This window comes from Nesoenas mayeri (genome assembly GCF_963082525.1).
Source record: "Nesoenas mayeri genome assembly, chromosome: 3".
Taxonomy (NCBI): domain Eukaryota; kingdom Metazoa; phylum Chordata; class Aves; order Columbiformes; family Columbidae; genus Nesoenas; species Nesoenas mayeri.
In genome coordinates, this window is record NC_137544.1 from 81,650,504 (window position 1) to 81,678,032 (window position 27,529).

At 37.6% G+C, this 27,529-nt stretch overlaps 1 protein-coding gene across 2 annotated transcripts in view; it reads right to left on the reverse strand.

Moving 5' to 3' along the window:
• PLD5 (phospholipase D family member 5) overlaps positions 1-27,529 on the reverse strand; it is a gene marked incomplete at its 5' end in the record, with an annotated part of 177,152 nt that overhangs the window by 43,802 nt on the left and 105,821 nt on the right. For both annotated transcript variants that reach the window (XM_080342810.1, XM_080342811.1), the window contains 2 exons: positions 15,656-15,770; positions 24,565-24,733. In XM_080342810.1, the coding sequence (XP_080198936.1) occupies positions 15,656-15,770; positions 24,565-24,733 (284 nt within the window). The remainder of the gene's footprint in view (positions 1-15,655; positions 15,771-24,564; positions 24,734-27,529) is intronic.

Genomic DNA, 27,529 nt, shown 5'->3' on the forward strand with positions numbered 1-27,529 from the left:
TACAGGAGAATCTATTGTAACTTCAAATACACAAACAGCTTTTCTTTGCCCTCTAATAATTTATGTTGAAAGTAGCAAATATTCCATGCCTCTTTTAACAGGTTTTGCTGCCTGATGCAGCAAACATGAGAGAAATCTCCACATTTTGCACTGACTTGACTCTGAATCAGTGTTTTCCAGTTAAATTTTTACTTCTTTTTGAGCTATTTAAGGTATTTCATATCAATAGTCATAGATTATTTTGAACAAAACTTTGAATAATGAGAGCACTGATGATCAGTTGAATTCTTTCCTCTTAGCGAAACTCAGCAATCCTCTAAATAGCATTTTCTGAGTATCTGTTTTGTGAGTCTGATGATTCAGTAGATTCTGTAAGATAAATAGTGTACAAGAAAGTTTGATAGAATGTTTGAAAAAAATTTCCACATCTTTTTCTTGCCCTTCATTATTGGAGAGTAGGCTGCTCATTTACTAGATGAAGCTATAAAAGTGATTGCTTTAGAGATTGGGAAAAGTAATTTTCTTAGTTGATTCAGGCAACAAAGCATTTTACTGCTTAAAGGAAGACTGTAATACTATCAATAATAGCATTACTAAAGTTGGATTGTGGCTTTCTTTGCCTAATTATAATTGCATACATTTTTACTGTAAAAAAATGACAACCCTGTTTTAAATATAATAGACAGATTAGTAAAATCATACACTGCTTATCCCACCCCCCTTCAAAGACTCTTCTCTGTATTTGGATTAGCATTATGAAGCACTAAATCAGGTCATAAAATTCCTAAATGAAACATCCAAGAATTCAGGGACACTTTTTCATCTTAACATGTAAGGAACTAGAATCACAACCTTCTGTGAATGAAGAAGGCTAAATCCCTACCAAAAATGCAGCGATTATTTATCCCTATCTTTCATTTTAACTTACCAACATGATTTAATTCTGATATTTATATATTCTAAAATAATAATTACTGGCAACCGTCACTTTTAAATATGCTGACTAGCAATAACAACACTTCTGCAATCATTCCCAAAATGTGGTCCTCAGACATCTGTAGCTCAGCCTTGGGTTCTGTTGTTTTCCTTCCGGTGAAGGAGAAATCTCAATTCTGGAAGGCAAGAAAGCATGCTACAGGGCAGGCAAAGGGGTGAGGACAGAATATGACTCCTCAGAGGGCAGTATTACTTGGTCCTAAGCTACGTTTTTTTATTTTTATGATACTTTCATAACATAATTGATTTATTTTCTGCACTTTCATTAACTGATTCTCTAAGAAGCCTTACAGTATTATCTCCAGGCTACCAAAAGCCAAGAGCCTACTTGGGGTGGCTGTGGCCACCCAAGAAAAGCAGAAAGTTGGCCAGAAGCAACCCAGGTCTGCCAGTGGCCCAGACATTTCCTTTCACTACTTCTTCTCAGTTGCTCTCAGCATGTGTCCCTGTCTCTTTCCTGTGATCCTGTCCTATTATCTCATGAAGTCAGCCTTTGACTTTTCCATTTTTTTTCCCAGATCATTCTTATCTCAATTGCAATTATTTTTCTCTCCTTTCATCAATGTTGCCACAAGCACACCAAGAACATGCTTGGATTTTTGCCAGCATTCTTTTCTGATATTTTCTTAAATTAATTACTCAGTTTTCTGTTTCTCTCCTTCTCTGATTCATTCCCCACAGTTATTTCATTTTCTGCACTACTTTTCCCCCACGTCACTCTTCCTCCCTCTCCTTCGCCCTCTCCCACTTCATCCTCAGTTCATCATTTCACTCATGTCCTTACCCATTCATTCATTTTTTCATTTATCACATATATTCATTCAGTTACTCATTCACTCCCCCGCTCTCCAATTACTTGAGGAATGTATTTTATTCTCTACATAAGCAGCATGATATATTCTGTAAGCCTTTACAAATATATTTGTGGAAAGGAAAAGTTATTTTTTCTTAAGGCTAACCACAGTTTTGGAGTACCTAGTTTGGTCCTAATTTTATTTAGCGTGGGCTAGAACTTCTGCAGGTATTAATTCATGATACACAATCCAAAGGTAGACAAAGATTGTGGATAGTTGTTGCAGAATGGGGCCCTGGGAATTTCTTCTTGCTTTCTGAGTCTAAACAATAACTGAAACTGAGCTTTTGTGTCTTACCACGGGTCTAAGGTTCTTAACAGAACAAGGCACTTTTACAGTCTATTCTTTTATAAAATTAAGAATATAGACTAGAGACTGTAGCAGAATGAAGAGCCTCATGCTTGATTTACTATTCTGACCAACCTGTCAGATGTATTTTTGAGGCCTTCAGCATCCTGGTTTCATCATGCAGATACTTCATACATTAAAACGGAGACATTTTAAAGAGGCTAATGGACATGCCTCAATGACAAAAAGCAGAAAAATCCATACAGTGCACTGAGGAAAAATAAAAAGCATGTGAGGAAAAAATGCTTTGTCTTTGGGGAAATACATAGGGCTTATAAATCAATAGCTTGTCAGTTAGCAGCTTTTTAACAGATTGACTTTCATCCAAACAGCTTATTTGAAATGTAGAAAGCAAAATCAAAGGAAGCTGCAACTCCAAAGATTCTATGTTATTAGCTGGGTGAAGGACACATGCAATATACACTCAATAAAAGTGACAGCACACTGAAATCCCAGAGGATTTTAGTGTCCCAGAGGGACTAGACTACAAGTATCATCTTATTTCTCCAATGTAAATATCAGCAGCTGTCTGTGAAGGACAGGGACAGAGCTATGTTAGTCCCCTGTGGCATCTTGAACTAGTGGAGAACCAGGTCTGTAGGACTTTTCTTTCTTCTCCAAACCACACAGGACAGACAGAATTAGCTTGAGAACACAGAGAGACAGACACTGACCAGTTCAGAGCCATCTGGGATGGCAACAGGATACAGGACTGGGGCTGCATACCTGGCCTGCTTGCAGCTACACACTGGGATCCCTATGGAAGCAAGGTCAAAAGGCAGCATGAGCACTTCTAGTCCCCATCACCACATTGTGGATCTCGGTGCCAGTCCTTTCAAGGCACTCACTCTAAGCTGAAGGACAAAGTGCTGCCATGACTTCAGAAGCCCATCTGAAGCAGCTAACTGGATGCACACCCAGGAAAGCCCAAGAGATGAGTGTGGGGCAGCAAGACGAGACAGGGAAATAAATCAGATTTGCAGTATAAAATACATGTAAACTGGAAATGATGATGAATTGATGGTGAACATTGTTGAATACTGACATGAAGCACGGTGAATGCACAGGCAAGCAGGCTACTCCTGTATGAAAACAATGAAAGGTCAAACTGAAAGCTGTACTAGACAGTAACAGGGTCATATGAAGCATAGTGGACAGTTCCGCTGGAGGGGAGGATCAGGTCCTTGGAATAAATACTGTTGCTGTTGGACCTCTCTTATGTGACAAAATAAATGGAGCAAATAAGGCTAGGATTCAAGAAAAAAATTATAGTTTCCTATTTTAAGCTGCTTCAAACTACGCAGAATATTTAGATCCCACAACTGACATTCCACAAAGCCACTCAGCATGAGAGAGAGCAGGGCAGGGCTGGCATGCATCTCATTTTCTGGAAACTTAGTTTGAGCATTTGGCATCTATTCCAATGATACTGATACATATTAAGTGCTACACAGTGAAAAACACTCTTAAAAATACACAAAACAAAACACAAACAACAAACAAGCCCAAACAAACAAACACAAAATAAAAATAAAAAAACCAAACCAAACCAAACAACCAATAGGTTGTGTGTGCCACAAGCTAACAGAAAAATCAGTGGACATCTTGTTTTTACCTCTGTCTCATTTCTTCATCTATAAAATGGGTACTAAACTATTCCTCCACTTTCTGTGAGCATCATGAATATTTATTCTTGAGTATTCATGCAGCACTCTTATTTCAGAGCTAATAAAATAGGGGAAAGAAAAAAAAAAAGGAAAGAAGTTTGTCCCTAGATGAGGTCTCAACTAGTGTTCAGTAAGCAAAAGAAGAAACAACACTATGTAAAGGAAAGTGAAATATTCTGCACATGCTTACATGAGCATAAGTACCCCTGTGCACTGAATTTGATAGGGTCCAGTGGGAAGAAGATTATGTCATATTCAACTAAAGTCTGTATCATAACTGCAAACATTTTGATGGTAAACACAGACATGATACAGTGAATACACTTTTACATACCATAAATGATTTCTTCATGGACCAATCAGAAAACACACAGGTTGAGAAGCTACTCTTGATTTATTTTGAGCAATGCATAGTACTGATTCAAGCTGTAACTATCAAAAAGCCCCTGTAAGGATGACCACACTGTACTCCAGCTTGCTATCTTTGCAACAACAGCTGCATCTCACAAGCCCATTCTGGTAGTGTTTAATTTCGGAAACAAGACCTTCATAACATGAAGATGTGTGCTAAGAGAAAAGCAAAGGCCAAAGAGAAAAATCTTTACTGGTTTCCTGGCAACAACTGAAAACAGTTTGACAGAGGCTCAGCGTAAGTGTATGTGACTAGCAAAACCAAATGCCCCTCTTCCAAGAGATGATGCAAGGACAGTTAAAAACACAAGTTAAAGAAGAATCTTAGAGATAAAATAGTATCCTTCTATAAGTAGATTTGAGCCCAAGTGAGAAAAGGAAAGAGAGGGAAGGCAAGAGAGAAAAGTAAAATTAAACTCAGGCAAGCTAAATGTAAAAGCATATGAAGTGAAACAAAAATATTTTGAGGAAATGGATACTGAAGTTGCAGAGCGCACTGCTGTTATGGTAGTATTTTGCAGATGACAAAAATAAAATTAGATTCAAAAGTGATTGCACAAATTAAAGGAAAAAAGCATCTAAACACCACAACAGATTGCTGAACTCCATGACAAGGCAGTTCCTAACCTACAAAATGCTAAAAAGGATATACAGAGAAAGGGGAATATCATCCTGCTCTTGTTTAAGCTGTTTTACTTCTACCGCACGCGTGCAGTTCTGCTGACCCCAGCAGTCCAGAAGACCAACCTTCAGGCAGTTTCCTTTGTCAAATGGCTGAGAACAGTTGCTGTGTGACCCTTTGCTTAAGAACTGTTATTTTTGAAAGCTTGACATTGCAACCATCATAGTGTTCCTTTGACATGATTCTGAAGCTTAGTAGAGATATTTTGTAGCCCTATAACTCTGCTGGTATTTTTCCCATCACCTTATGCAAACATGACTACTGAGATTAGAGTATCAAGGGTAGAGATTTCTTCTGTTTTGAGTCCTGAAGTGACTGAGAATTTCTGCACTACATGATTACTAATATTTGCACATTATATGTAGCTAACATTCCAACTGAAGGAAAGAAAAATGCTGAATGTGCTCTGTTCTCAAGCGTAAACATTAGAGGCAATAACTCTATAGGAGTGTGCAGTAAGAGATGGAAATGACAGGGTAACGTAGATAAATCGTTCTGGGGACTTTTCTTCCAGTTGAATTACTTTAGAACAAGCTTAATGTAATTTACTTTCCAACCATTAGCTTGTGTAAAAACTCATAACCCTCCAAAGTGCTGTAGAAGTCTGAGGTTACTTTGAAAATTGACATAGGAGATTACCAGAGAGATCAGTATTAGCATGACAGTGGCAACTCCTTGTTACAAAGGTAAAGCTTGGTAGCTAATGCTGTATCAACCAGCAAGACTGGGTCATATAAGTTTACTTTATGGTACAACTGTGCTGTATACAACTCAAGCACAGGCACAGCCAAGTAGGCTTTCCAAAGTGTTAATCAAATGAAAACCAAGTGGTGTCAGTCAAAAAGTGTCAGCTTGGTTTGAACATTTATTAATGCTCTTAGACACTTTTGACAACTTCTTATATAACTTTGAGTACACAGTACTTTACTTGCAGGTTTGTGGCAGAAGTGTTGTATTGATTAAGCTAAGCAGTGAAGAAGCTAGAAGAATGGAAAAACTTACACAACCTCAGAAATCCAAGTATCAGTGTCATGTCACTTCAGATGATGGTCTCAGAGCTGCCCAGGTTTGTAGTTGTATTTCAGTTTAGATGACATAAAAAAAGAAAGACAGATAAGAGACCAAAGACTCACCATCCATGGGAAGGCTGAAACATGCTTGCAAACAGTAGCAATGAAAAACAGACCAAACCAAAACAGCAAGACTGTTGTGACTGACCAAGACACAGATCCAGGAAGACAGTCAGGCTTCAAATAGATATGAAACATGTGGGAACTACATGAATGGACAAGACAAAATTCATTAATAATAAATTAATCGACTTTCTTTGGACCCCTTTGTAGGACGATTAGCCTTCATCTCTTTTCAGGATGAGATGATATTAGTGCTTTCACATACAAGAGAATGCATGGGGCGCCAAAATTTGTGCAAAGGGAGCGCAACCACCTAACAAATGTTTTCTGAGCTCAGATGGCCCTGGCAGCTCTTACCAGCTCTTCCAGGAATGGTAGGTAGGAACTTGCATGCTATCCATATGTTTTAAAAATGTCACAACTAATTTCTGCTCATGCTATCTGTTATTGGCTCCTCTGCACTAAAACGTGTCAGTGACTCAAACCAACTACTGCCATATAGGAAAAATTAATTCCAGCATGTGAACTATCAAGAAAGATTTGGAGATGATCCCTATGGTACGAACATGCTATATTGAACCTGATCAGTTACTACCAGACAAAAACAATTCAGCTATTCGCATCATGGCTGAATTACCAACACTCATAGTTGTGCTGGACCTTATGAAATACAGAAGTGTTCATTTCTCTCAAATCCATGAATACACAAGCATTAGTAAAAGACATACGTGCAAGGACATTTGCAAACTGAAATGATGTACTAAAATACTGATCAATCTACCGTGAAAGACTTATAAAGTACAAATTTCCAAGCAGAATAATTATATTTTTTCTACTAAACACCTAGCATCTTAAAAGTGCCTTACAGTACACCTAGCCTTAATTAATCAAGAAAAATGTAATATTATTTACCTTTGAAACAGTGGCTACAGATGCTGGAAAGTGTGTAACCAATATTTTATAACACAGAATTACACATTACCAATGGGAGGGCACTGACCCTGGAAACACAGTCATTCCTCTCAGCAAAGGTATTCATTTCTAAGTAAAGTCTACAGACACTGTAGAGCTTTGAATTAGAATTTATTGTTTGCATACCTGGCTCTGGTAGACAAATAATTTTTGTCTTAAGTGAACCTTTTTCCCTCTCCCTCTTTGCAAAACAAGCTAGTACAAGTCAAGGCCCTGGCTGCCTTCAGAATTTAAGTTATAGTGAGGTGGTGTTGTCATGTTTTGTTTGGTTTGGTTTGTTTGTTTTTCCTTCTCTCTATTGGCTGTGGATGCAACAGCCTCATACTGCTAATTCTTTCATGCTATACAACTCTGTAAGGCAGGCCATGCCTAAATCTTCTTAAACTTGGAGGGCTTTAGGCTCATAAGAGAAAATAAGCTGTTTCACACTGTGATCTATTAGTGGATGTGTGCACACTTCACAACATAAACTGAGGTAAAACGAAAAGATGTTTACCCCAAAACCAACCAAGCACGAGTTTTTGAATGTTAGTGTTGCCTAGATGTTAGGTAGATACTGGAATCTCTGATGCAATAGTACTTGCTTCTTTCTTTTTAGATTAGCATGCAACTAGTTTTGGAAATTCTGCTCATTTTTTCTCATTATGCAGAACTTTGTCGAAGTTAATATGCAGATTCTAGGAGGCAAAGAACATAATGAGATCTTTCATCTTGGAAGTGGCTTTGAGATTGCTTGTCAGAGGTTGAAAGTTGTTGAGAAAATATCAGGAAACACTCTCCAGCAGCAACTAATAAAATCTAAATCAAAGCATGCATCTACTCTATTGTCAGCACCCAAGGCATATAAAATAATAATAAAAAAGGAACAACACATGATTCTTAATAAATCAAAATATAAATATGAATTTAAAATCAGATGTCAAAGGCCTTACAAGTACAATTTTCATTAGCTGCTTTTTGAACACTAATATTTTAAGGCATGGCTTAGGCAGTTTTAGAAAAAATTCGTTTAAAATCTGAAAGGAACAGACGAAGGGATTCGTCCCCCGCCATTCTCATCCACCTTTGTTTAACTCTATGAAACTCAGCTCCAAATGATTTGCTTCCTTCAGGAGGACTCACCCATAGTCTACTGGTCCTCTCAAAGGATCCTTCTTACTTGTTCCTAAAAAATCATAAGGAAAAACTAGTCTATTTTTGGTCCTTCTGATTTTTAAAACACCTTTCCCTCTCACACAGTCTTGGAGAATCCAGCCTAGGAAAAAGTAATCAAGAGAGCGATGGAGCTACAACTCCATTCAATGCTCTATGTAAAACCATCAGCTGAACTTCAGCCTTCAGAGCGCTCTTTTACCCTCCTATGGAGCATGCATCGGATAATGCTATTATGGTACTTTGTGAAAAAAACTGGCCATTCGGACAGGCAGAAATCTCTTCAAGACCCAGCTTCAGGATTCCAGCTTCTTATATGAATAGAGTGCATTTTCTTTCTAGTTTTTGTAGTGTTTTTATGTTGATTCTTAACATTACGTTCACATGAAGAGGAATTAAAGGCTTACTTAAATTAATAGAAAAAACCCAGGTTAGAAGGGTTCTCCGAAGATCATCTGGCCCAATACTTCATGGGAAAGGGAGCCTATATGAGATTATCCAGCACCCTTTCTAGCCATATCTTGAAAACCTTGAGTGATGGGGACTCTACCACATCCCCAGTGAATGACTGTTCTTACTGCAAAAAATTGTTTCTTTCTTATGGTGAGATGAATGTACTTCAACACATGGGTTTATATTCTCCTTCCAAATTATTATGGAACTACTAAAACCAGCTTTGAAACCAATCTAGACCTTTCCCAAACACCATAACCCAATACTCATGAGGCCATTTCTCATAGGGACTTGCCTACTTTCTTCTTAAAACTGCCAGTGAGAACTTTTTCATAATATGCTCACAGTCCACTCTCCCCATATTTGGAACTTTTTCTCCAATACTGAAACCAAATATTCTGGGCTGAATATAAATCAATGTCATCATGGTTTACCCTATCAATGGCTTTCACAAAAAACCCAAGTCTCTGTCCTGGTTACAGCTGTGATAGAGTTAATTCACCTCCTAGGAGCTGGTGCAGTGCTGTGTTTTGTATTTAGTATGAGAAGAATGTTGATAATACACTGATGTTTTGGTTGCTGCCAAGCAATGTTTATACCAAGTCAAAGACTCTTGTACAAGAATGCTGCAAGTGAACAAAATGTTGGGAGGAGACACAGCTGGGACAGCTGACCTAAAGTGGCCAAAAGAATATTCCATACCATATGACCTCATGCTCAGTATATGTTTTGTGGGAAGAAGAAGGAAGGGCGGGGACATTTGGAGTGATGGTGTTTGTAACTGTTATGCATGATGGATCCTGGAGATGGTTGCACACCTGCCTGCCCATGGGAAGTACTGAATGAATTCCTTGTTTTGCTTTGCTTGTGTGAGCAGCTTTTGCTTTACTTATTAAACTGTCTTTATCACAACCCACAACTTTTCTCACTCTTTCTTTTCTGATTCTCTCTCCCATCCCACTGGGGGCTGGTGAGTGAGCAGCTGCGTGAGGCATAGCTGCCAGCTAGGGTTAAATCACGACAATCCCCCAAAACAAAAACATGTTTTGATCCCAGAGAAACTTGTTAGGAAATGCCTTGTCTTACTCCTACAGCTTTATCTTTTCAAGACAAAAGTTTTAGTTTCTCCCAAATGGTGAACTCCACATTTTTGTACACAAAGTAGTACACAGCAGTGCACGAAGGCTCTAGGTTTAAAAAATTAATAACTCATAGCTTATTTCATAAGGAGAAACTGGACTGATGTTTCCAAGTGATCTCCATATTTTCTATGGCATGAGTTTTTCAGTTCCTCTATTATATATTGAAATATGACACCATCTTCCCTCAACTAGACAGGATGATTGTGGCCAAAGGTAATAAGAACTCATGTCCCGCAAGTTTCACAGTTCTACAATTATGCAGCACCTTAAGTGTGCCAACAGAAGCAAACAGAATATGGGATTAACCACATTTCATCTAATATATAAATCATATTCACTATTACTGTCCATTGTGCAATAACGTCATTAAAACAAAAGTACAGGAAAAGCCAAAACCGCTAAAAGTCCCTAGGCATTACACAAACTCTGAGCTTTCTGGTGCCACTGCAGATTAAGCCTATTTAAATCAGATTCCAGTGGTCCTACCTCCCTTGCCAACCCTCGCTACGTGTTTCCTATCTCTGCATTGTACCTAGCGTTTATGCCTTCGAGATCATGCAATGAGTAGCATAGAAATCTAATGCAAATGGCAATTAAGCCAGCCAAAAAAAAGCATTCTGTAGCCAAATCAGCCCTTGAACTGTCTTACCACATGATCACTGGTGTAAGGAAGAAGGCAGGGACAACATATGGTGGGGACGGCAAAGAGCAGGCTGGGATCATGCAGTTGCCCAGACATAAACTCATTTTATTTGTCATAGAATGATATCAGTTAGTGTTTGCCTTCTAAAGAGCACAAATAAAACCACAAAGAGCTTCTAGAGCTCCACTTTCTACTCATGTCTTTGTCTCCCTGGAATAATATAACTTCTTAGTTTCTCTATTTTGGTTGTGTTTGGTTAAGGGAGAGTGTAATCTAGGGCAAATATGCATGAACTACTCAGTATGTAACAGCTGCACGTGTTATCTAGTGATTAGATCCTGCCTTAGCACAGTGACTTTCTATTATTCTCCAGTTTCATTGCTAACATTCAATAGCTATTAGTTGAGTTAGCTGATACTTTTTTTTAAATCACACTGTGACATGGACAGACTCCTCTTTGCATATCTGCCTCAGCCAGCACTAACAAAATAAGAACACATTCCTTGCAAATATATGAAAAATAATTCATGAAAAGAGCATATTGGGAAAAAAAGGAAATAGAAAAGAAGCAAAGCAAATTGAAAAAAGGAAATCCATTGGTATGTCTTAAAGAGCATTAACACTCACTGCCAGCTAAAAAAAAAAAAGATTGTAATTAGTAAGAGATTTAGATTCTATACACGTAAGAAATGATACAACAACCTGCTAATTGGAGACAATACTATTCAAAATGCTACTGAGGAGCAATGACTGGTACATAGTTATGTGCAAGGAGTGGGAGGATTGCAAGAAATGTTTCAATCCAGTAGACTGAGCCCCAGCTGAGAAAAAGCTAAAACAACAACCTTGAAAACAAGCATTAATAAGCTACTGTCATGGTGCAAGAAGGATAAAGAAGAATATGTTTGTTTGCAGTGAGCCAAATTTTGCCCACAAACAGACCTATTTTTCACAAGTCATATACATATATCCATAGTCTTTGTATACGTATGTGAAAGTGAAATATAGCTTTAACTATAGTGAAGCAAGACTTCACACCTTAGGACTGCATATTACGAAAGGTCCTATAAAAATGTCATCATCATTTATAGCCTGTTTAGTCATAATTTTGACAGCATGAACTGTGAGAACTTACATGTGGTTGTTTTTTGTTTGTTTTTTTTTTAATTACAAATATACATTTTTAAAATTATTACTCTAGAAAACAAATGTTCAGATTTGGCTTCTGGTGCCTGTGCTGTCATCAATAATTGCTATTTGTCCCTGAGAGAAACAGCAAGTGACTTCACCTAACAGTGATGTTGTAAAAAGAAATTCATTAATACTGTATTTGTGGAGCACTTAGATACCACAGTGAAAAGCAGCAGGGAAAACCCTATGAGGAAATTAATCATTCTGCATTCAGTGCAGGATCTGGCAGATGTGAAATAAAGAAAGCCAGGAGACATACATTAAATATGAAGATACAAAAAGATTCTAGCCATTACCAGCAGAAATAATATCCCCTCAATGAGCATTATCGGCCTTAGGCATTAAACGTTTGATGTATTCTCATTCAATACAATGGAAAAACTTCTGATTAATGTGGTAAGATTATAGCAAGTACCATCCAGGTATTTCTATGCAAAATATAGAATCTGATAATGTAATTAAAGTCTATCATAAATACATGTTCTGGGACTAGTATTTCCTCACTTCTGCATGCTTAATTTTGCAACTAAATAACACTGTCACAGTGCAGCAATTATTAGCAAATGTACATTATCTCAGCACTCACAGGCTTCTGTCACCAGAGCTCTAGGTGTGGCTATATGTTAGCACAGTAAATCAATCCATGTTTCACACTGCAGCTGCTAGACTGCTTCTGCAATCAAGCTACCCTGTTTTACAGCCAGCTCAAATGAGTCAGGATAGCAAAGACATGACAAAAAGAAGGCTTAACAGGGGTGACAAACTTGCAGGTTTCACAGCTAGCTCAGGCATCTGTACTAACTATTGCAACTGTAAATTACTAATTTTATTTTACTCTACATCAGTTCAGTTCTGCTCTCCCACCCACATAAGTTATGCTTTATCTTACCCCATCAGCTCAAATCTGAAGTCAGCTTTCTCCTCTGTTCATCAGTAGGGATGGCTGATGAAGAGGAAGGATGCGTAGGGAGGATGAACCCCTGGGTTAGAAAAGGTCTATCAAAGCTGCTTTCTACAGCACTTCAGAAATGGGGAGAAGCAAGGGGGCTTTCATGCATGCCTGTCTAGAAAAATGAAAGATGTGCTAGAATAATCTGGGTGGTAGAAGCAGGCTCAATGTCTGTGTTGAGATGCTGCAGTGCTGTAACACACCATGGTTCCTAGTACAAAAAAAAACAAACAAACAACCCACTGCATGAGACAATCTGGATGACCAAGTAACCACTAGCAACCACATATAAATGTATGCCACTGTGTCAAGACTAAGACTTTACTTGGGCTACTTCAGTCAGAAAGGGCACACTACCTGAAGATGCAGGATGGGGTAGATAACCATGGGCTAAGGAACTGCAGCATCCTTAAAGGTTCCTGGGCAGTATATTTAGCAGGTACATCCTGGGGCTGACACCCAAATTATCCCTCATCCTGACCCCAGGTACCAGCCTGCACACCATGGAGACATAGCTCAGGGGTTCTGGTCACCTAGTCCACTGAAAAGAAAGGCACGGCTCTTTCACCTTCTGTGTGCAATAGCAACTTTCTCTTACATTTAGTAGGACAGCCCACTGCCTGGAGGCAGTCTGACTCTCACATACAATCTGCCTTGCAAAGAGGCTGAGCCTATGTTTACCCAACAAGGTGAAGGCAGGCTTGGGAACACATGAGACTCCCAGAGACTCCCAGGCTGTGTTTGTGCTTTCTCTTCATGCTGCTGTCCATGGCTTGGGCTTCAAACATATCTGCTGCTTAGGAACAATCAGCTCAGTTTATTAGCTGGTGAATGACAGAGTAGTGCTTGGACCCTCATTCAGACAGACACCACACATAAGTGGGAGTTTGTGTCTGTTGAGCCAAATGTATTCTGCTTCTCCATCTTGAGAAGCTTCAAAACTTGGCTGAGCTATTGATCCATTTACTGATTTCTTTCCCATAAGAGGAACATTTCTATTAAAAAAGGTGCATGGCATACTTTCTAAGACAAATCTGACCAGTTACAGGGAAAAAAAATCAGTTATCTTCAGGAATATATGTGTCCAATAATGATGCATAGTACCCTTTCAAGGATCAATTCTGACTGATTTTAGAGAATGCAGGTGGCCAGTGTCTCACAAGTAGAGAAATTATAATTTCACTAAACAGGTCTTCCAGGATAGCATGGAAAAGTTTAATGATATATTTGTCCTCAGCTAAGACAATGGTAGCAGGTAACAGTATTTTTTTTCTCCAGCAGACATGAAAAAGGCTAATATAGATAAGTTTTTATTTACTGTTTTATTAATGGAAATTGATGCAGTCTTTTTTGTTTTGTTTTGTTTGTTTTTCAAAGCTTTCAAAGTTGATGATAGCAAAACTCATAAGAATTACTCTATTAAAGTGACTTTCTCCAGTTCTTTGTAGCTCATAGCACTCAAATATATTGATCATTTCATTTGAATACTCTAAAATTTTGTGTCTTAGAAATCTAAACAAGGCATAAGGGAAAGTGAAGCTAGGAAAATTGTAAAACCCTATGTTCTGCATATTTGTTCAAGAAGCTCAATTCCCACATAAGAAGCTTAATTCCCACATAAACTGAAGGAAGTATTAATGACAAACATCCCTCCTTTTTCTAACTAAAATTTTTACTCATCTTTTTTTTTTGAAAAGAGGACAGTTTTTGATATTGGGTATCCTCAATAAAAGCCAAAATATCTATTACCAAGTACATCAATATAAAGATACAGGTGCTACCTTTCATCTCCTCTGACTGGTGGGAACTTGGAACAGTAGAATCACAGGGAAAAGAAACCACTTTTTCAAAGACAATTCCATTGACATTGATGTCAAATTATGTATTTATTTTTCAACAGTATCAGAAAAAGATAATTCCTTACTTCACAGACGTCTGACAAAGCTGGCGTATTCTTCATAGTTATCAAAGGATTTATATAACTTTTGGTTATGTAACAGAAATAATCAAAGCCCTGGCTAGAATAGGCAGTGTCATTAAAGAACAAGTCTCTGCAGTTATTACATTTAAATATCATGTCAGTCTTGATCAAAAGATGATCACTTTAAGAGACAAGTACTTTCGTTAGTAATTTTCTTTTCCTTGTCCAGTCAGGAGATTACAAGAAATTTAAACAAATAAATATTGATTTTTGTTGGGAAAGAGTGTTCTTTACTCTTTACCATCAACAGACATGTTATGTTAGGACATATAGCAAATGCTTTACTTCATAATTTTTTTAGAATTCCCTCTGTGATCCATATAGCAGTGCCAAAAATGATCACCATCAAAATATATAGTTACTTTTTGCCCTCTGAAAAAATGTATCCTACCCTTAAAAATCACGCTTTTATCAGATTATAGAGATAATTAGTGTATTATTATTCAGGAGAAGCATGTGTAAGACTGTTAGAACTCCTAAGAGAATGTAATTTCTTTCAGCATTTCTTAAACTCTCTTTGTTATTTTTCCACACAATTTTACATAAAGCAAGTTAAGTCATGTATTGTCAGTGTGTAATCCTGCTTTGGACAGGGATGTTAAGCCTCAAAAAATTAATAGGAAAGCAGGCACCTAAAAAATATACGTAGCACAGAAAACCTTGTCAGTTAGTTAAATCTGACTGACGGTCTATTTTCCCGTGCTTCAGAATCATCAGTGCAATAGACATGTTGTTTTATTAATTTATTTTGCTATTGCTCAAAAGAGGAAGCTATCTTGTCCCACATGTATGACAGCAGTCTCTGAGGTTATGTTGGTTACCATTGGAATAGCTGTAGTGAGTTTAAAAATCTATCTAATCACTGCACCATCTTCTGAATCACTTGCAAACAGCAAACATCAACTAAAGTAACAGAGTTTCAGATTCTTGATAACTATGAGCCAGAGAAAGCTGAAAGACTATAGGTTAACAGTGCTGAAACACTAGTGTGCATTTTATACACCATCTGAGTTTGCATTTTAAGTAAAAGGAACATTATGTAGCAGTCAATGGCATAACAACATAAAGATGTTGGTCTTACCCTTTGTTTTCAAGTCGTTTAATACCTTTGATTCCACAGGCAGTATATCGCTCACTAGTTTTATCTCGATATTTCGGGACGCCAGTTCAAGCAATTTTTCAAAAAGACGCTGACCCTGGGAAGGACATTAAAGTAAAACAGAAGTTGTAAGACATAGCATTGTTCAAACAGCTTACCAATAAATTAAAGATACATGTTAAAACAAAAACATATGGTATAAGAGTTGAGTAAATATGTTCCTAGATATGGCTAAATCTACCCTAAATGTTAGCAACTCAAGCAACTTTTTATTGGAGAAATACTGTTTTGAAGGCCAAACTTGCTGCTTTTTTTCCCCAGATTGAGCAATACTTCTGATAAGAAGTGTCAGGCAGAGAATTGTCTAGGTTTTTTATGCTGCAAACCTATTTTTTACATTAACATTATTCTAAATAATTACATTCTGTTAAATTGGGATGAAAAGTGCAAGCCAAAGAGTTTATTACACTTATTCTGTATTGAATGATTTTTTGTAAGTGGTTCTAACCATAGTACAATATGTTTTCAAGTGGTTGTGTGCTCATCTTTCAATGAGCTATACCAGGAAGGAAAACAATGATTGACGTGTTTCAGATGCTTTTCTTTTTTCAGCTCTTATAGCTTTACTATTTAAGCCCTATTTCTAACACAGAACAAAAAAGAGAATCTCATGCTGAGCTAGGTACATGCTAAAACAGAAATCAAGACTTTTGTTTCACATAATAAAATAAAATTTTTAATCACAACTTTTTTTTTCCATATCCAAGAAACAGAGAAAAAATAGACCTTCTGATTGCATAGTAGATTTTTAATTTTTAGAGTCCATATTTTAACTTCACTAGAAGCATCTAACTATACAATGTCAATAAAATATCCACTGTATCATTTCTGTGCTATGTTACTACAACCACAGTTAGAGCCCATTTCCTTGTTGTTATTCTAGCTTACTACAGCAGACACCAGTTGCAGTTAGCAGTCGAATACACAGAAACTTGGGGTTTAAGCAGCTGATAAAGTGCCTGGCCTGCCTAAACAATTCACTTTAAATTCAATATAATGCTGGCCCCAGGGTAATGCTAAAATAAAAAAGCAGTCATATCAACTTTCAGACAAAGAGGTAGAAGATAAAGCTTTCCACAGAACCATGTTAGATAATTCTTTGTAGAGACTGTCACTCTAAAAATCTTAAAAGCACTTTTCTATTCATCAAAAATGGCCAGAGCAAAAGCAGTTTGGGATGATGCAATCTGACATAGCACGGACTAACAAAACCTCCGACAGAAGTCCTCCTCCCACATCAAACCCAGGAGCAGCGGCCAGTGGAAAGCCACCCTCTGCACTGTAACTGCCTGCACAGATTGACACTTTTAGCCTTGGTGGAACTTAAGCATTAAGCAGTCACAGAAAGTAGTTCTTCAGTGGTCTATATTTTAATATGAACCTATTCTGAATATATGTGGCAAAATAAGAATATTCAGCGTCTTAAAACTTTGCTTTCTTAAAATTACAGAGCAGCCAGAGGCTGCAATGGAAACACAGAACTACTGCTTATGTTTTATTTTTGCAACATGTACCTGCTTGCTGGTTCAAATCCACAGCATAGCACCCATCCCAGGGCTCACAGGAACTTAGTAGTCAACAAGACACTGCCACAATGAAAGCATTATACAATAGCTAACAGAACAGGAAAACAGAAACATGCTTTGCATGAAGTTACAAATTTTTCTTTTTACTCGAATTCAGCATTTCTCGAGGTGACTTGGTAGTCCAATATGTAAGAAGTAACAATCATGGTTTAACTTGCACACCCGAAAGCCCTTACTGAGTTGCGCAAGTCAAGGAGTGACTTTCCCTCACATTCCTCATGAAAGTAAAAAGATCCTTAATTCTCACATCAGTGATTGTGTTGGGTTTTTTTAAGGAAAAGGGGGACAGATGTTACCAGAGTTAAGAATTATTGAGATAATAGTGTGGAATTATAGAATAATTTTGGTTGGAAAAGACCTTTAAGATCATCTAGTCCAACTATTACCTAGCACTGTCAAGTCCACCTCTAAATCATGTCTCTAAGATCCACATCTATGCATCTTTTAAACACCCCCAGGGATAGTGACTCAAGCACTTCCCTGGGCAACCTGTTCCAATGCCTAACAATCCTTTCCATGAAGAAATTTTTCCTAACATCCAATCTAAACTTCTTCTGGTACAACTTGAGGCCATTTCCTCTCATCCTATCACTTGCTACTTGGGAGAAGAGTTATGCAGCAGCACCATTGTGATCCTAGGGGAGCAGAGAAGCACAGACCAGTATTTCTGAGTGCCCTGTTCCCCCCAGTAGAGTCTCTCCACCAAATGCTGTGGTCTGGCACTGCTGGGCTCTAACCAAATCTGGGAATAGCAATTACTGTACTGTTGTCTGCAGAGCTCCCAACCCATGCCCTGCCCCATTCTTAAGCTCCCCTAGGGCAACAGGCTTCTGACATGCCAGAGCTTAGGCAGCCTTTGGACCCACTTCTTCTGGGTCCACCGACTGGACACAACAGAGTCATAGAATCATAGAAGAGTTTGGGTTGGAAGGGACCTTCAATGGTCATCTAGTCCACTCCCCCTGCAATGAGCAGGAACATCTTTGACTAGATCAGGTTGCTCAGAGCCCTGTCGAGCCTGGCCTGGAATGTCTCCAGAGATGGTGCATCTACCACCTCTCTGGTGGTAGATGCACCATCTGGTGCCTCTCTGGGCAACTTGTTCCAGTATATTACAACCCTCATAGTAAGAAATTTCTTCCTCATGTGCAGCCTCAATCTCCCCTCTTCTAGTTTAAAACCATTATCCCATGTCCTGTCATAACACGTCCTTCTAAAAAGTCTGTCTCCATCTTTCTTATAGGCCTCTTTCAGGTACAGAAAGACCACAATAAGGTCTCCCCAGAGCCTTCTCCAAGCTGAACAACGCCAAGTCTCTCAGCCTGTCCTCACAGGAGAGCTGTTCTATCCCTTCTGATCATCTTGGTGGCCTCCTCTGCCCCCTCTCCAACAGATCCATGTCTTTCCTGTGCTGAGGGCTCCAGAGCTGGATGTAGGACTCCAGGTGGTGTCTCACCAGAGTGGAGTAGAGGGACAGAACCACCTACCTCAGAAGTTTTGATTTTCTTTAGTTGTATCTTCACAAAAAGTGAGTAGGGAAAATTAAGGACTAAAAGGCTTGTATGGTGTAAATTAGTTAAATACATATCTGTAGAAACGGCTACTCAGAAAGGTTCGATGTGTTGATTTAATTTACTACGCAGACAGAGACACACTGCCTTTGTTTGGGTTATCTGTAAAAGCTGATTTTGACTAGAAGCATAGTAGAAAACTCTAGCATACAAAAAAAAAAAGCATTCTGGGATTCGATGGAAAGTGATTTCCGTTATCAGTACAAGTTAATGCATTAACTGTTCTGCTACATAAATGCTTAGAAAGTTAACCTCTAGAGCTGATAAAACTATTTCAGGGGATGGTTCTTTACATTTTTTTCCCCATAGTGCTTATTTTTGGACATGATTGCCACTTTAATTTACATATGATTTACAAAAGCTTTGATAAGCAAGACTGGACTTTCTGTATTAATTATATTTTGGACAAAAAAATAACATGGCAGTGTTTCCTGAGTTTTACCTGATCTTAGTATGCCCTGATGTGACCAACACAGCATCCTTGATGAACCACCTCTTTACAGGCCATGCTGCCAGCTGAACGGTCCAGCCTATGGGTGATTAGATCACTTGAAAGTGCAGCCCTGCGTTTGAATGAAGATATCTCTGAAAATATCTTTCTTTTCCCATCAGTGACAGCACAAGCTACACATTTATAATATCCTCTTTTATCCAATTATATTCATAAATACTAAAACCTCAAATGGATAAAACATGTAAAGCATCTCTAAGTAGTGATGGTTAAGACTAGGAGTGCACTCACCACAAATATGTGTTTATACACGTATGCAAAAAACCACCACCCGGTACCAGAACTGGAAAGACTTTCATCCGTCTCATCTCTCGCTGCATCATCCTTCAGCAGGCATTCACACGCTCACCAAGGCTTAGTCTAGACACTTTAAATAACTATGAAAAGTTCACAACTTGTTTTTAAAAATATGTACGTACTATAGTAAAGTAGGGTACTAGAAATTCTTCCTTCATTGTTGAAGAACCTGGCCTTCTTCCCCATCAATATTAATTTGAAACTCAGTTTCTATACTTTATGACATGTTTACTTGCAGCTTTACAGTTTTGTTCTATGAAAAGGAAAGAAGACAGGACAGAAGGTCTGAAGAGTTTTGTCACTGCTGTCAGCACATTTGAAGTGCTTCTCCTGAATACAAACCCTCATGCTGTCATTCAGACCACACTCCCTTTGTGAGACAATACCAGGCTGCTGCGCAACTGTGACAGCAATCAGAATCATTTCTATATACTCAGCTGGTGAGGACTAAGAAATAGTAGCAGCTGAGTGCTGTGAAACTGCAGTATGCTACTTTATACTGTATCTGCATTTCAACAAACAATATCACTAGAAATCTGACTATCCTGATAAAATATGCTCTTATACTTTTCACAGGGTTGTTTCAAAAAAAAATGACTGAAAGTGACAAAATTGAATATAAAAAGTACCACATGAACAGACTGACATTCTTATGGTAGCTTTAAACCATCATACATATGAAACATCAATCTTAGCTGTACCTGCCACAGCCACCTGGTGAATTTAAAGAAAAAAAAAAAAAAAGGTAGTTATCATTACCAAAAGGCATAGAAATTGCCTCTAGAGCAATTTCTTTGCAGTCACTAGGCAGACTGATTCTAGCCTGGCTGATTTCCCTTGCCTGCTGTTGTCTCTTTATCAGCATGCATTCCTCATTAAAAATAATATAGAGGAGATATGAACATAAAAATGTTGTATTTATTGAAGTACTGTAAAATTGAATTATTGGACTTGTCAGCAACTAAGATTTGTATAGTTTGGACAATGCTGGGCTTTTTCTTTCGATAGAAATAAAACTAATATTTTTAAAAGTTATCCTATGATCAAGGCTTTGGATGTATCTATAAAACATCACTAAAAATTGTAGCATGCCAGCAGAAACCAAGAGAGGAAATAAATCAAGAAACCCTAAATTTAACTTCTGCCATTTAATGCAGAACAGTGACACTGAAAGGTTTTTCCCAAATTGTTCTAGCAAAAGAGCTAATGAAAAGGGAGGGATTGTCAATTTCTGGAGTTTCAGTTAGGGTTTAAAAATGCTTTCACTTTACAAACTAACTTTAAAAAAAAATTATTTTCTATGCCACAACCTGTACCAGCTGCAACAGGGAAATGGCATCGCCTCCAGAGTCGTTCAGGTAAGTATTTGCTTACAGAAAATAGACTCCAATCTCTATAGCTGACTGTGGCTGACTTCTTCTGGTACCTGTTGGGTGGAGAAGTGCTCTTATTTGTACTTATTTGCATTCTTTAATAATTGTCAAGGAAGGGTACTTAGGACTAACATTTGTTCTATCAACCAAATCACTTAAGATGCTTGGGCAGTGCATGCCTGAGGCTGACACAACACTCATTGTCAGAGATTTCATTACAAAGCTAGATAATATGTCTCATGCAAGTGGCTGCCAGGTGAAGTGGGAGTCTTCTGTCAAGCCATTTGGGAGCTGAACCACAGGTAGGTAAACAGAGATAGTGAGAACTACCTGTTTTCTGTGTGATCATTATAAAAATCAGGCGCAGATCTACGCTTTGATCATCCAAATAGCCATCCAGTGAGAGCTGTGCAAGATCTTACGGCAATACTAATAAATCATGATGGCATTAATTCTTGCTTGTTAAACTTAAAAAAAAAAAAAAAAAAAATGCGAGGAAGGACTTGCTGGAACCATGAAAAGGTGACTCTAAATTAAAGTTTCTAAACATGAGATGAGCCAGAGGAAATTAATTCTGAAAAATCATTAAATTGGCATGATCTTACGTTCAATTTTCCCTTCACTGCAAATGAATTAAAAGCCATCCTCAAAAATAGTGTTTCCATTGTCCTCTGATATCTCTAAACATCAGATTGTCACAGGAGGAGTCACACATTCACATTTGGCTAAAATGTCAAAGCCACTGCATGACAACTACCCTACTATCTCGAAAAAGCACATGGATGATATCATTAAGTCACCAAAACACATGTTTTTTTTCTGAGAAAAACAGGTATAGAAAACCAAACAAATATTTGTTTACTTGCCTGCCTAAGCTGTGGAAGCACACGCAACATTGTAGCATCATGCATTTGCATTTGGAGACTCCAATTTAATGAGACTCATGAACTCAGATGGCTGAGCACAGCAGTTGAGACCTGGACAGCTCAGTCAGCAACGACTGTTTATTTAGATTTTTAACAACAAACATGGACAGGCAAATGTCAAGGACACTAAGTAACATACCCAGAAACAAAAATGAAGAAAAACACAGCAGGAAGTTCTGTGATTTTGTATACGCACACACCTACATACATACATACATACATAAATATATATACACACTCAATACATGTATCATCCATATGTATACATACTGTCCATTTTGTCCAAATACATATATTCATCACTATGTATATTGGACATACATGTGTGTGTTTATATATAAGTATGTATGTGTGTACATAATTACACAACCACATATACAGAGAATATAGCTAAACCTTGTAACCAATTAAGAAAAAGCAATCTAGCCTACTCAGCTTTTCTCCTTCAAAAATCTGTGTCTACTGAAGTGCTCTTGTGGAGAACTTTGCTTTCCAATATGCCTTGAATATTCATAAAATGGAAATTGCTATTTATAGAGCAGGATGTGGTTCCGTATGGAAAATGGTTATGTCTTTAGTTTCTGATAAACAAGAATAATTCAAGGAAAAACTAGAACTTACTAAGCACCATACTTCCTGGAAGCATTGCATCTTACTCCTTTATCTTGCATAATGCTTCTGCTATCTGGGGGCAAACTTCCCTGAACCCAGTTTTGTAAAGACTTGAGGACATTCGACTTACACTTCTGAGATTTACTAAATCACAATTATTGAAGCTCCTCTGAAATTTCGATTTTGTTTACAAGTGGAGAAAGCAGATGTAATGACACAAGTTTTCTCCCCTCCCTTTCAGACACTAAGTTTTGTGTACGTTCTCTGGAGTAACAATTGCCTAAGAAACACTACCTTTTGGCAATTTCTTTAGCAATTAGACTGGCCAATAACAGTATAGTGGTTTAGGATGCAGGAACAAGCTTGACAGATAGATCTATCAGCTGTTCAGCCCACACTGCTGTACAAATGAGGAAAGGACTGGAATATTAATTGCCTTTAAACAGAAGTAATTACTCACTTTTGTAAGACTACTAGCAGGCAGAAATAGATAGCTAGAACAGACTATTATGAAAGATGTTTCATTTTTCTGGATTTAACAGTGCATTTGAGGATGAAAAAGCAAATTCACTTCTTGCATGTCTCCCCTTCCTTTCCCTGCTCTGACATTCAGCAATACCTTACAGTTTTCACTTTGCATAAGAATGTGGAACAGTGAATGGATTTGATACTTAGCTACTGAAATCCCAATTTACAGTTTGCTATTTTTGTCCTCTGCTTGGGATTTGTTAAGCTCTGCTGGTTTTAAAGCAAATGACATGTTGAATTTTTTTCAGACAAAACATTTTTAAAAGATTCATGCACACTCTAAGAACATCTAAGGCACTATCTCTTTGAATTCATCTACTTGAATGACAGTACATGTGTTTGATGTTTCTTAGGCAATAAATTTAAATAATGCTTAGCTGTGTAATTATATTATTTGCAAACTATATTCCAATATTTATAAGCATTCTAAAAGGAAAGCTTTGCACTACCTTTTCCATTTGGCTGCTCACTCTTTTCACTCTTTTAAATGGACATGCAGCAGATTTATTCTGCAGAAAAGTTAATGTATGCTATTCAACTAGGCTACAGGCTCTTTCAAAAGAAGTAGAACTCAGTTCATGACTTGAAAGTCTTTGTTTTACTGCACAGCATCAACAGAACTAGGCAGGAAACTGTAGAGTTTGTGACACAGTGTAATGGAGTTGATTCCTTATAGTTACCTGGCTGTCATTTGAACCCCATTTCATGTCAGTTCAGCAGCTTGTTTCAGCAAAGAATCCATTTGGTGGAAAAGAGGGGATATTCTCAGCCTAACAGTTCTTTGATATCATAGTTTCACCAGTGATACTAAGTGGAAACCTGCCTTTACCATATTTCTAAAAGAATTGCTCTCAAGAATAAAGTGTTTGTTGGCACAACATCATTTTAATGCATGCCTGTCTCATTCACTATGATTTATGTTTTTTTCCTATTGCTCTTAATTGCAGAAGTCTTGAACACCACTCCTTCCCAAGATTCGTTTTGAAAAGATAAATCATTCAATACTACATTGTTCTTTGTAAGAGCAATTCTATCCATCTATTTGGCTTCAGAATTAATCCACATCCTTGCTCTTTTACTTCATCAGTTGCACCAAGCAGAAAATAAGTATATAGATTTATGGATATTCCCAAAGTATGGATGAGTTAATATAGGCACAATTTTGCAGGTTTCTTAAGATTCACAATGACATCCTGTCTTAAGATGAAAATAATATGAATATGCATTGGATGTGTTACCTAGTTCTGAGAGTCCACCACTCTCAGAAAACTACTGTATTGGCAGGAAAATCCCCATACGAAATTTTTTTTTAGACTACTCAAGCTAATAGGTCTGCTACAGGGAAGGGCTGTGGTTCCAAAAAACCAACAGTGAAACAACAAGAACAGATTGTTAAAGTCCCACCCTTTTGTTAGGCTACGACATACCTGGCATGCTGATGGATGACTGTGATTGAGGTCCCACTGGGAAGATACTATGTCAACAGACTTTTCAGCCATATTAAGCAAATTCATCCAGCCTTGGAAAAGGGACAAATGAGAAGGTGCACTGTCTGAATAGTTGATCCCTTCAGGAATATTTTCCACAAGAGCAACCCTGAGAATAGATAAGGAAAAAATAACCACTTATCAAAAGCATTTTTCTTTATTAAAAAGTTCCAAATTGTGAAGAATGTCAAGTTTGGGACCTGTGGTTCAACATCTGCTCCTGAGGCTCTCAGTTGTGTGCCACCCTACAACTCGGTCTGAAGTTGCTGACTGTCATGCTCTGCATTTTGCAAAACAATAAAATGTGGAAACGGCCTACTGTTAATGCAGGAAAGCCAGTTATGCTATTGAAGCTCTGCAAAATTAGCTTAAACATGGAATAGCTTACTTCTTATAACACAGTAAGTGGGAATCAGTCCTTAAAGTGAGGATGGGAAGGATGAAACAATCTCTTCTTGCTTTGCCACTCTCATCTTTACATTTAATTTCTTCTCTCTAAGCAGTGTGGCAAGTCGTATGCTTCCTGGCATTCTCTTAGGTCTGCTTTTACAGCTGACATTTCATTACTTTGCTGTCTCTATTTACAAATTCTTCCTTTTCAACTGCTCTAATCTACCAAATTTTTCTGCTTTTGTTTACCTGTTTAAGGCTCTAACCAGGATCCCATTGTTAAGAAGAATTATGCCCTTTTAACTTCCCATTCTTTTTGGAAGGCTCCTTGATCTTATTGTCTATATTATTCAAAATGCTTGCAAATTACATTACATACATTCGCATGCATTAAAGAAGCTAAACAAACATTGTAGTAAATTGACAGTTCAAAATATGCTCCTTTGCTTCAGGGAAATATGTTTCATGCAGCATACTGTCTCACCACTGGATTTCCTGAAACTGGAGCAGGTAAAGCTCTTCTCTACACTCTAATACAGGAATCTTAAAAATAAATGCAAGCCAAAGAAGATTCCCAATTCTGTTTTTATGTAAACAGATGAAATTATCAACTTATCCAAGAGGTACTTCTGTAAGTGCCTCCAACATTTGCCACTTTGACTGTGAATCACACAAACTAGATTTAGGAAAGCTATAATAGGGACTTGGAGAATACTCCTTTTCACTGTATCCAAGTACATCAAGTATTTCCAGACTATTTCTGTACTTATTAATAGCATTAATTATCAACTACAGCAATATGAATATAATTTATAAACTTGTTTTAAGTAAGTTGTACACTTTTTGACTGTTAGAAAAACAGATTAGTGCAGTATGTTCTATTAATTCAGTCCATCCTAAAGGGTCACATGGAAACTTTTACAGCTATTTCAGATAATCAAGCATGTTTGTGAAGTTAACCCATTAAAAGTCTAAAGATTGGTACTCTTTAACAGTGTAAAGAAAACCCAGCAAGAATTGTGACAAAGTAAACCTGTGGTAATTATAACATTCTTCCTCTCCTGGCCTGGCCAAAAATCCTTCTCAAAAACTAGAACAGGCACAGCTCCTCTTTTCATTAAACATTCAAGAATATTCTCTTATTCCCTAAAATTTGTCAAGCAACATACATATTAGTAAGCTACAACTACATATTATGTTCTCTACAACTTACTTCATATACACTATTCTATTGATTAACTTTAAACACAACTGTGTTACAGTAACAGAATTGTAACATCAGTAAATTATCTGTTAAAGTTTAAAAACTCAACTTGATTTTTTTAGTGTCTTCAAAGTATACCTTATTCTAAACCTGTATTGCTTACAAACTTCTCAAAGTAACTAGTGCTCTAGCAATGCCATACTTTTATAAAGAAACTATTTTACTCCAGCACTCAAGGTTTTCGACTTATTTCTGCTGCATCTGATCCTGTCACAGAACTCAATAAAACTTTTGTTGGATCCCCTGAAAGCCTGGTTAGTTCTTTTTCAATAGTTAACATTACTAAGCATATTTGGGCTCTTAGCAATGTCCATGTTCCCAGAGCTGTTTTATGGAGAGCTGTAGGATGGCCACCTTCAAAGCACAAGAAATTGAAGCACAGAAGATAAAGTGATCTCTACAAGGACATAATTTGCTCCCCCAGCCATCCAGTGGCAAAAATGAGAAATGATTCCATGTCATTCTGCCCTCTTCCATCCCCTGCTCAATCACACATATACCCGAGAGAGTTCTTTAGAATATTCTTCATATCAAAGAAATGTGGTCCTGATTTAGTTAGACTTTAGAAGTGCAAATCACTCCCTTAAGACATGTCCAAAATTTCTCAACATTAGAATATTGCCTGACATACACAATGTTTTCTGGTTGAACCTATGCAAATGAATATACAGGAGTCCACAAAATATCTACTAGGATCGAATTTGGTTACTTCCAGTGGCTTGCAGTGGTGTTTCTCATGGGCTGTAAAGAACTGCTCTCTCACTGGAAAGCATTAACTTAAGTTCCATTCTTCCTACCATTGTCTTTGGCAAGTTGAAACTTGCCAAAAAAGATAACACTGTCACAGAGTCACAGAAGGGCTGAGATGATCTAGAGATCATGTAGTTCAACCCCCCCTTCCTTACGAAAGCAAGGTCAATAAGAGCAGGTTGCTCAGGACATTGTCCAGTCAGGTTTTGAATATCTCCAAGTTCAAAAACTTTAACATATGATATTTGAGATCAAGGCCCTGATCCAGCCAAACACATACACGCTTATTTCTGATCCACTGACTTAATGTTATTCAGGTCAGAGGTAGTGGAAAATTATGTACCTATGTATTGCAAACCCAGATTCCAGAAGGCGCTGGAAGCTATACCTTAAAGTGTAATGCAAGAAGAGTTGTGGATGTCAGTAATTGCTCTACAGATACATTTGAGTACAGTTACCATTCAATATATGCAAAAAATACGGGCTCTTTCTCTCTCTTTC